The sequence below is a fragment of the Sturnira hondurensis genome, unplaced genomic scaffold (genome assembly GCF_014824575.4).
Source record: "Sturnira hondurensis isolate 20B ecotype Veracruz unplaced genomic scaffold, ASM1482457v3 Scaffold0023357, whole genome shotgun sequence".
In the NCBI taxonomy this organism is placed as follows: domain Eukaryota; kingdom Metazoa; phylum Chordata; class Mammalia; order Chiroptera; family Phyllostomidae; genus Sturnira; species Sturnira hondurensis.
Genome location: NW_028095988.1, coordinates 2,294,865 through 2,306,079, shown reverse-complemented (window position 1 = coordinate 2,306,079; position 11,215 = coordinate 2,294,865). Strand labels below are relative to the sequence as shown.

The following is an 11,215-nucleotide window of genomic DNA, read 5'->3' as shown; positions in this document are numbered from 1 at the left end:
ACGTAACAGGAAAAACAAAGACATTCATTGAGGAAGATACAAAATACAAGAAACATTGTAAATAGGACAATGACGCCTCAGTCTCCTTCAAAGTAGGCATCTTGGGACCTCACACAGTTCTCCCAATCTCCATCAGCTTCTCCGTCATATTTTCCTGAATATCATCGACGGTCTGAAATCTCTTCCATTTCAAAGATGATTTTAGTTTGGGGAGAAGCCAGAAGTTGCAGGGCACCAAATCTGGGTTGTTGAGATGACTCAGCCCAGGGGGGTTGAGTCACCTGGGTGATTTGACGTTTTGCCAAAAAAACTCTGTGTGAGATATGAAGCATGAAGCAGGAGTGTTGTCATGGTGAAGCTGCCAATCACCAGCTGCCCATAGCTGCGGCCTTCTGAGTCATCCAAATAGTTTCCAGATGTTCAAGCTTAATGCAAAATCTGATGCAGATCCATTGCTCTACTCATCAGTCAGTTGAATACAATGGACACACAGTACACGTGCTCACTCAATGGCATCTACTCCCCTCACTGAATAGCACAGTGAAGTTGTCACTGTTCATACCTTCCAGGCCACTCTCCTTGGCTGTCAGGTTACACAATGTTGTACAAACCATTCTTGTTATACTGACAATGGTTTGACTTTTTTCTGGACAGACTCAGTATGCCATTGACCTAGAGCTCCAAGGCTGGTCAGGGAAGAAGACAAATTAAGTTGTGTGTAGCTTAAGTTTTATGTATTTCTGGTAGAAAAAAGCATTTCACTTCCTCCCCCAAATCATGGCACTTGTCACCTTGGGTTAAACTTTCTGGCCTCCTGAGCTCTGGGAGGGCAGTGGGATGCCTGCCATTGGACACTCCTGCTCAGGACAGGGCCTGCCACAAAGGAAGAACTCAAATAATAAAGGAAACAAGGAGTGGAAACAGATGCTACTAAGCACAGGGTTGACGTCTGAATATGGGAACACTGAGGGCACTCGTATTATCGTCAGCAGTTGCTCCTCCATTCCCATCAATGTCCCCTGAAATCACATCATGCCTGCTGCCAGTCTGTTCCACTGAAACAAGTCTGTTGACCCTGCCAGCCCACAGGGAAGTTTAGGATGCCCTCCATAATGTCATAGAACTTTCATCAGGTCCTAGTGGTCTGTTGCCCTGTTTCCTTGAAGGTGCCCTTGAGTTTCCCTAAATTGTGTGTTTTCTATTCAATACCATGCTCTTTCTTTTTTCCTTATGGTAAGTCCCATACCACTTTGTATACCTTTGGTCAAACATTGAGTCAAAACCTTTGGCCAAAATACAATATAAGTAGGAGAGAGAGAGTAAACAACCCAGTAACAGAACTCACAGCCAGAGGCCCAGCGAAAGCTCACTGGCTGGGAGTGGGCCCAGCCAGGCAGTAGCCACAGTGCAGTCTGTCAAGTCAGCTCACGTCACCTGAGAGCACCATTTAGCAGCACCGACACCCCAGGAAAATGGACTGTTCTTGAAACAGGGTTGAGGTGGGGGTGGGGGGTGGGGCTGACTGCAGCTAAAGCGGAGAAGAGCAGCCAGCTCACTGCTATTTCTGAAGGACCCCAATGTGATTACTCAGGGAGCTGTGATTAAGCGCATCTATAATTTGATGAGTGGAAGCAGCCTTACATTTTATAGAGTGATTAAGTCTCACTGAGAGAACAGTACATGGTGTTTTGGGGCCTCAGCATCCCCTAAGGTTGGTTCCCATTTGCACTCTCTGCTCTAACATACGTTCATGAATGCCAAGGCCAGGACGGTCCTCAGCCACAGTCCTGAGAATACTTCCTGGCCCTGCTTTCTACACCTCCAGCACTCCGTAGTGCTCAGGCCACTGCCAGATCCCACATTCACAATGGGCACAGTTGCAGTGAGACGCAGGAGACTCAGCCTCCCTTCTGTGCTGCTTTCTGCAAAACTGTGGGCTAGGAAAAAGTTGAGGTTAATGCTCCCCACACCTCACAGGCTACATGGTCAGCCTCTGACTGAGCAGAGTGTAGCCCAGCTCAAGGTCCCTGATGAGGGAGACTGAGGTCAGCTGGGGGCTAAAGGATGGAGTCCCAGGGAAGGCCTGGGATTCTTTCTTGGTTCTCCCACTTTCTGTGGTCTTGAGCAAGTAGCTTTACCTCCCTGAGACTTAGTTTCCTCATCTGTAAAATGGGAATATGGTCTTGCCTAACTCATAAGCTGTTTATGAGGGTCAGATGAAAGGTAAGTTGTAAGCACACTCGATTAGTTGTGAAGGGGCATGTGCACGTGAGGACTTCCCAGCAGCTCCCCAAATGTATTCAAACCTGGGCCAAAGCTTTTGGCTGCATGAGGGGACTCAGATGGCCACTCAGCTTGGTGTGTGTCATCAAGAATGAAGGCTGAGACGACTACAGCTGCAACCTTCTGCTCAGACAGTGAGGGGTATGAAAACCTTGCAGAATGAGGGCCCTGGACTCTTGACCTGACTGGGCCATTTCCAAGTATCCAGTGGACTAGTTGAGATTTAAATTGTTCTGTGTGGGTCTGAGTCAAGCCAAGTGCCAAAGGAATTCAGTTAGAGGTGGTAGATTTCCACTCAGTCCTTGGATAAATTTTCCCCAACCAAGGAAACACCATCTGGGAAAGTGATGAGTTCTCTGTCACTGGAGGGTTTCAAATCTGGGCCCTCCCCAAGGAGGCCCCCAGGAAGTGGAGACTCAGGCTTGATGAGAGCTGAGCCCCTTCTTTCCTTCTCCGAGTTTTGGGGGTCCTGGCAGCCTCTCCCAGCCCCAGCCCGTGGCCTGGTCCTTGGTGCTTACCCTACACCTCTAAAGTCACCACTCAGAAACCACCTCCTTTGGTGCCTATAAACACGGGGACAGCTTTATGGTGCTGGGATTGGTTTGTTCAGGCTCCACGAGAGCACACAGCACCACAGCCCTGCTTGTTCCATCTCCTCACCAGAGGACTCTCAAGCTCTGTGCTCATTAACCCTCGAGCCCTTTGGGGGCAGCTCCAGGATCTCTCTGCCCAAGGTTTGGGTTTGGGTGTTCGTAGAGCCCTCAGAAATGACCCAGAGAGGGGCAGTGTTAGCCCAGACAAGGCAGACTTCCTGCTGGAGGGTTGCTGGTGGGCGCCTCCAGTACCTTCTCTCCTAGGTGGTGGCACCCAGAGCCCAGAAGGGAGGGAAGCAGCAGCTGGCTCATGTGGCAGCACACTGCAGTTGTTACTGGGCACGTGTGCACAGATTTTCCCACTGTTACATAACAGATGTATTTTCCCCTTTTTTATTTTAGATCCTGGTGATTGGCTGCCCTGATTTTCATGCATCACTAGCTCTGGGTTGGAGGTTAAACCTGATTTGGCTGCCCAGTTGAATCCCTTACTTGCTGAGAGACCTGAAATAGTCTGTTTGCTTAGGTATAACATGAGATACGGACTCCACCCTGCTTACCTCCCAGGGCTGCTGCAAGAATCAGGAGAGAGAAAGGGTGAACTGGCTGCGTAATGTGCCCAGACAAGACAGATGTCTCTGGTTGCTACTTGGCAGCCCAAGCCTGGTGCCACCTGAGCTGGGGATGACTCTGCTTGCTCACATCAGCACCTGTACCAGGTTCGCACAGCTTTGCAGAGCTGGGCACTGTTCGGAACAGGTAGAGAACAGGCCTCACAAGTGGGGACTCTTTGGCACGGCCCCTGCTGTGGGCAGCAGGGGCACAGCCCAAGCAGCTTGAGGCAGGCAGGGCCAGGCCAGCCTGTCACCTGCTCACAGCGCCTCTTGGTCCTGGGGTAGAAAGTTAAGCACAGCTCTGTAATAAGGCATTATCAGGAGCATCTTGCACATAGATGCTCCACCAGCCTCCGCAATCAGGGGAGGCTTAGTGCCTGCTGAAGGCAGCAGGCCATGGGTCTCACAGACAGACGTGCTACTCGGCAAAGTCCAGGGTGCAAGCTGAGCCTCTCCTGACACCCTCACAAGTTCTAGGCTTTATCTACATGCTTTCCCTCCTCCAGCCTGAGGCTCCAACTGAGGCCCTGGACTGAGAGCCACCTGCTGAAATTCACACCACAGGGGAGGCAGAGTGGGACCGGCAAGGGATGCTGGACTCTCTCCCCACCTCACAGGCCCTGGGGAAGATCAAATAAGATCAGGAATCCTCATCCCTGAACCAGGCACCTGCCGACTAGGAGGTGGGTGTACATATCAAGGGGCCCAGAGGCTCAGACAGCGGGAGAAGCGCCTTCAAGCCTCCCTGACCCAGTGAATCCTTCCAAGGGGTAGATGCTGCAGACAGTGCTCCTGCCTGAGGCAGTGTCATTTGTTCCCAGCAGGACTGGATAGTGAGACCCTGGTGACAGCCTCTGAAAAGTCTCTTCCTTCTCCTCAACCCCACAAGGAGGGGCAGCTCTCTGCTGCCAACGAGTGAAGGTTCCCAGGGCTGTTGGGGCCACAGGGTAAGTGAACAGCAGCACTCAGGGGCCTTTCATGCGGATGCTGGGTCGGCCCGACCCACTGTGATGCCGGAGTTGCTTCCCCTCTTGGGAACAGCCATCTCTTCTGTTCTGCCCACCTCAGCAAGCTCTTGTAAGGATCAAAACCAGACTCTGCACCTCTGCAGGCACTAAGCTGCCAAAAAATGAACGGTAAATGTGAGGTTTTAACTAGCATTAGATTATCTGGAGAGGGAGGTTCTCTGGGCTTTTCAGTCATGAGGATAAAAATTAAAAATCAGAGCAGCCTGCAGGCCAGCCTAGCAGTTTTCTTTTTCTTCTGGAGACCCCAGCAGACTCGGAGGAAGGTTCTCCAGTGTTCACCTCACGGCTGATCCCAACTCAGAGCCTATGCCCATCTCTGCTTCCTGCTAGTTCCCAGCTATCCATGCATTTGTGTGACAAGTGTTACATTCATTTCCCTTTAATAAAATTAAGCATGAAAATGGAAGATGTGAAAATGCAATTCTGGAAGGCAAGCTCTGTGAGACAAAAGAATCTTAATGTTATATAACCATGATGGCCATCGACTGCCCCTCTCTGGGCTCTGGAGAATTTCAGACCTGTCTGCCTTCCCTGTCATCCCCGCTGGCCCTCTTGACCTTGCTTTGCAGAAGGGAGCTGGGACAGGGCATCCTTGATTGAAGACAGGGAACAAAGGGCAGGGTGAATTTGCCCGTTGCGGGATCTGCTTTTCCTCGGCACTGCCTGAGCCTTGCGGCCAGTCCCAGCTACCCAGGAAAGCTGTTTCTAAAGGGCCTCTCGTGTGTGTGCCAGTGGGAATGAGGAACCTCTGAGGGACTTCAGGCTTGAGTGGAAGCTCCCAGCGGGGAGCAGAGGCTGCAGAGGCAGCGGGCCCTCTAGCGGCAGGCCTGGCCGTCCCAAGGAGAGTGGAAGGGCCCATTTTTTGTGGGAGTGAGCACTCAGGAGCCCATCCTAGGGCTGCAAGCCACCTGGAGGAGGGTAGTGCCCAGTTTTGGTCCAAACATCCAGACCCTGAAAAATTTCAAGGACAGCAGCCTTCAAACCCAAACCCTAGAAGTGATGACACAGACTCTGCCTCTCAGTGACCTTGCTTCCTAATTAAAAATAAGGCCACAGCAGGAAGGCAAGCCATCAACCATGGCCATCAACATGGCCATGTTGTTCTACAGAACAACATGTGTGTGAATGTGTGTGAGTGTGAGCACCATGCGAGACAGGAAGAGACTCCAGACCCACACCTGGAGGAGAAGGTGCCAGCGTCTGGCCTTTGTACCACAGCTCCTGCCAAGGGTGCCCCACGAACGGAGCTTCCACCCCATGCAAAACTAAGCAGACTCAACCCAGAAACCACTCTCTCAGCCAAAGAGCACCTCCACAAGTCTGTCCTAAGTCTTAAGAGGTTGGAGAATCTGCAAATAGAAATCTTCACAATGTCCCCACTGTGTCCCCTCGACACAGTTCTGAATTGCCGGCTCTGGCCACACACACCAGCACCACACACATGCAGAGGTGGGTGATGGGCACGCAGCAAGTAAGGCTCGGGCGAGGCCATGGAACTCTCAGAGGAGACTCGGCTGGATCCAGAGCGCCCTGTAACACAACATGTGAAGCAATGCTACAGCACGGACAGGAACACATGGCTTGGACCATTCATAAGCAATAAAAAGATTATTCATGTATCCAATTCGGGCTACAAATTCATTGCATACAAAAGAAAAAAAATCTGTTCCCTTACTCATGAGGTTGGCTCAAGGATCAAACGAGATAAATTTTTTGAATGGGGATTTTGGCTTAAAAATGTAAAGGATTTGGATTCTATTTTATAATAAATCTGCTTTTAATATAAAGATATTTCCCAAAAATCTTTGTATGAAATCATCTTCAGAAAGATAGATACAACATGTTTGCCCTGAGGTACAGGGGCCCTGCCCATCATTCTGCAACCACACCGAGGAGGCCTGGGCTGGCTACCCCTTGGCTGACACTAAAACTGGTAGTGGGGTCCTCCAGGGACGGTGGATTACCCACCAGTGGGTAATGAAGAAGTCTCTGTACCAGCTCCTTCCTCCCTCCCTTCTCGCCCCTCCCACCAGGGCTCCGGCAGAGGCCAGCTGGAAACTCCTCAGTGTCTATAGATCCTGTCGGAGATCGCCCCAGGCAAGGGGGTCATGACCTGAATTTGCAGCCACCTGTGGTAGTCCACGGGGTGGTAGCAGGTGTATAAGGCTTGGCAGCAGTCAGGGCGTGGGTGACAGCGTTGATAACAGGGGACAGGTCAGTGGAGCCACTGTTGCAGTAGGTCTGCACGGCGGCGGTCTTCTCATCAAAGTACTTCTTGTCGTAGTCCTTGCGCACCACCTCAGGCGGCTCGTCCCACAACTTATTGGCAATGGCCTGGATGCGCTCGGGGCTCTAGAGGCTTGTGGCAGCAATGAAGTTGCCAGGTTCCACCACACAGACCTTCACACCCAGAGGATGCATCTCATAGTGCAGGCGGTCAGAGAAAGCCTCTGCCCCGAGCTGGGTGATGCAGTATGCGGAGCGGGCTGGGTGGGCCACGCGCCCAGCACGCTGCTGATGTTGAGGATGCGGCCCACGAAGGAAGACAGCAAGCACCTGCCCCGAAGGCACTGCCTGGTGGGGCAGGGGGCCGGTGCCTGGCATGTTTCTAGAGACCTGGCTAGACCCTGGTCTCCTGGCCCTTGATATTTATGTGGTGAGGGCCTGGCCTTCTGCACCACCCAAGGTCAGGGGGCCTTCTCCTTCATCCTCAAGGCCAGCTCAGGCCCACACATCAGCATCAACGTTCCTGATATTTTCCAGGTGGCCAGCTGTACTGGGCAGAACAGGGGAGGAGAAGGGAGCGGGAACAGGCCTGCATTCCAGGAGGGCACAGGATAATGCCCAACACACGACTAAGCTGTGCCTCACCCCTCCCATTGTATCTTCCCCCCAAAATGTTATCACCTGGCAGCGCTCTCTCAGCCAGCAGGGAGGGGCAAGGGCAGGGGCAGGGTTCGGAAGCTGTCTTCAGGACTAGGGCATGTGTGCAGCATCTCAGGCACTGGGCAAGAGCCATGACTCCAAGCAGCCCTCCCACAGGTCCAGGCCATCCAGACAGACAGCCCAGGCAGACCTGGGACCTGCTTACCCTAGGTGTGCGCCCAGGAAGTAAAGGCACAGCCTATCCAGGGCCCTGTGAGAGTCTCCTTTCAGAAACCTTTAAGCTGAAAGTCACGGAAGGGTTCTTCTAAAATCCTTAGCCCCTGTGGGTTCATGCCATCATTGCTGGGACCTTGGGAGTGATCACGTGGATCTCCCCTTCTTGCTGCCATATTGGTTGTTCTAGGGAGAGCATCGAATTAGTGACTTCTTAGGTGGTTTGGTTACATTTGGCTGCCTCACATGGTTTGGGCATTTTGTGCTCTCCAAATTTCTAATCTCATTATTTTTTACTTGTTAGCCTAATTGTCTCATTTTTTTAAAGTGTGCATAGTAACACTAGAATGGTCATACCAATATTCACCTAACCATACCCTTACTGATACTATGATATGATATATAAAGCTCTGTACATAAGGTTGGTTATTTCTCTAGATTAGGTTCCCAGAGTAGGATCCTTTGCTGCATAGACTGCCTCTCATAGGCTGCATTGCTTGCCTTTCACCTGAAATACCTTCTTTTTAAGATTTTATTTTTTAGAGAGGGGAAGGGAGGGAGAAAGAGAGGGAGAGAAACATCAATGTGTGGTTGCCTCTTGCATACCCCCTACTGGGGACCTGGTCCGCAACCCAGTCCTATGCCTTGACTGGGAATTGGACTGGTGACCCTTTGAATTGCCGGCCAGCACTCAACCACTGATCCACACCAGCCAGGGAGAATCTGAAATACCTTATGAAAACCACACATCCCTTTCTGCCCGCCAGGCAACAGCTCCTCCACTCACCACCACCCATAGATCCCACCGGCCCCTGGGAGTCATGTGCTCAGCCTCACTAGGCTGAGGTATTAGAGCTGCTGAGACCTACTTCCATTCTGAGCCAAGATGAAATTGTGGGGCAGGTCCAGGGGGCAGAAGGGAGGTCCCTTTCCAACTCACCTTTGGCCCTTTGGATGAGGGGGAGAAAGGATTTTGTTACCCTCACTGTGCCCCAGAGGTTCACTTCTGCCACCTCCTTGTAGGTCTCCATGCTGGTGAACTCCACCTCCCGAAACGCTGAGATGCTGCATTGTTAACCAGGCCCCACAGGCCTGGATGGGAGGGTGCAGAGCTGAGGTCACCACACGTGCTCCGTCACCCATCAGCCCGCTGCCCGCTTTCCTCCCCACTTTCATCCTTTTTCCCCATGACTTGCCAGCTTTGTTCCCAAGGCTGTGGGGACACCTTCTAGAATCACCAAAAAAAACCAGGAGACAGACAGTGCTGGCTGTAACCCTCCCTTGGTCTAGCTGGTCCAATCCTTATCTTTTCTCCTCCTTAACTGAGCCTCTGGGCCCATCATGACCAGGCCTGCCGGTGCCCCTAGCCTGGAGCCCCCCCTCACCTCACACACTCCCCCTCTATTCCAGCCCCACAGGCTCAGCACCACGCTCCCCGCCCAGGCAGCTGTGTTATCCCTGCCTCCGAACCTTCGCTGGCATTTTCCCTCTTGCCAGAGGCCAGGGGACACTCGGGAGCCTTTCAGGCCAAGCTCTTCTGGAAGACCAGAGAACTGACCCAGTGTCCAAAGTCACATAGCAAGTAAGAGGCTCAGCCAAGCCTTGATCTCAGGTTTGGCCCCAATCCTGCCTCACCCTGAGATCCACCTAACGGTGATTCCCTGCTCTGACCTCCCTTCTTCGAACCATGCCCTGTTGCTGGTTATCATGTGGTGAGCCCCTGTGATCCAGTAACCTGTTCATCATTAACTTGTCTGTATTCACCTGGTCTTGGCAGGTACACAACATGCCTCAGACTTGTGTGGTCCTGTGGGGCTGAGCACAGGGTCAGAGCAAATGCATGTTCTCCAAATATACCTGGGTTGACTGTTTCCAGTAAGACCAGCAAAGGGGCAGCTGGCTTTTACAGACACAGAACACTGGTGCTAGAAGGCTCCTTAGAGGCCGCTTAGTCTGATAACTAATCTTACAACTTGGGACACAGAGGCCCTGAGGGGAAAAGACTGGCTTCAGTGTGCCCAGTAAGTTAGAAGCAGAAGCTAGTTGGGGAAAGTGGCGGTGAGGAGGCAGCCATGTTTTACAGGGCCCCCTTTGAGTTTGTTTTTTTGGGATGCAAGGACAGAACAGGCCAGAGCCTCAGGACAGAACAGGGCCCTGCCACTTTGGTGTGGAGACCCTCAGGGTTCAGTCTCTAGCACCCATGAAAGCCCCTATCTCGGTGCAGCGGCCTCAGCGCAGGGCTGCCCTCCCAGGGGCTGTCTCCGGGAACTCTGGCCGGCTTGCTTCTGAGTTAATCACGGACTTTGTGTAAATGACAGAGTAATTGGTCTCAAGCTGCTTCCCTTCCGTGTTACCCAAATTAAAGCCTTGTCAACTGACCTCTGGTGTCTTCTCCTTCAATTACAGAAAGTTAAGGACATTTATTAGGGAAAGGAAATTGCTGGTTAATATAGTGCTCGTGGAGTTCTCACTCCCACTCCCCAGCAAGTGCTAAAGCCTGTTCTCAGACTTCACTGGGGACCTTGCACTGACTCAGCCACGACAAGCCCCACAGCTGCAGCCCAGCCCTGCATAATTCCCGGTCATCCTCCCACCCCCTTCTAGGAAGCATCTCTCACCACTTGGGGAGGCTGACCCTTTACCCTCCACCTTCCTAATGGTAAGCTGTCAGTCCTCCTCCTTTCTGCAACTTGAACTCTTCCATCGCCCCCATCTCCTTCCCTTCAACGTTGCACACATTAGGTGCTTAATAAATGGTTGTCGGGTGAACGCAAATACAATGTCTCCACATCCTGAAGAGCCTTCTCGTAACCATGCTGCTCCCTCAGGCATCTGCTCCCTGTCCCTCAGCAGCCAGGCTTCTGAGAACACAAACTAGCTCGCCAGTGTCCCACTTCACGGGCACCCTGGGTCCCAGCCTACCACTGCCCTGGCGACCCAGGGTGCTGCAAGCTAAGGACACCTGCAAGCTAAGGACACCAAACTCTGTCCTGGCTCTCAGCTTCTCCACAGTGTGAGTACTGCTCACCGTTCCTGATGCTCACTCCTCCCTTGACGTTAACAAAACCCACAAGTCTCCTCCGCCTTCCTCGCCGCCTTCCTCCTGCCGGCCCCACCAAGACGCAGGTGTCTGGTCCTAGACTGCCTCCTCTGAAATCACTCTGGGGGCTCAGGCAGCCCCGTTCTCTTTATGTTCATGGAGTCTTCCAGATGCTTTGTGTTCCATTTGTATGGGACGATATCACACAACCCAAAATAAGTCATCTTTTTTCCATCTAACATTATTTACAGCTGACACTGACATCTAAAAAAGTTTAACTGCACTTGACCTGTGAAAGCACATTGCTCCTGGATGACAGCTCCGTGGCCTTGATCAGTAGTGACAGTGTGTGGGCCCAGGAGCTCGCCCGAGTCCTTGGCCAACATTCTGAGTAAACCCATGACATCCCTGCTGGTCTGGGTGACAGCTAAGTTCCTGCAGTGGCCCCCTCGCTCCTCTGTGGAGGGGCCCCATGTACCCCTCGGAGACACGGCTCTCTCCTAACCCCAGTCTCCTCTTCCTGACAGTCGGTTTCACCCGAATGTCCCACCGCTCCCC

The 11,215-nt window shown here is 52.3% G+C and overlaps 1 protein-coding gene across 1 annotated transcript in view; it reads right to left on the bottom strand.

The window, feature by feature from the left end:
* Positions 1-6,276: 6,276 nt before the first annotated feature.
* Positions 6,277-11,215, bottom strand: part of BDH1 (3-hydroxybutyrate dehydrogenase 1) — a 43,757-nt gene continuing 38,818 nt past the window's right edge. The window contains 4 exon segments of the mRNA XM_037037501.1: positions 6,277-6,670; positions 6,673-7,029; positions 8,532-8,683; positions 8,686-8,709. Coding sequence (XP_036893396.1) covers positions 6,581-6,670; positions 6,673-7,029; positions 8,532-8,683; positions 8,686-8,709 — 623 coding nt within the window. The 3' untranslated portion in view covers positions 6,277-6,580.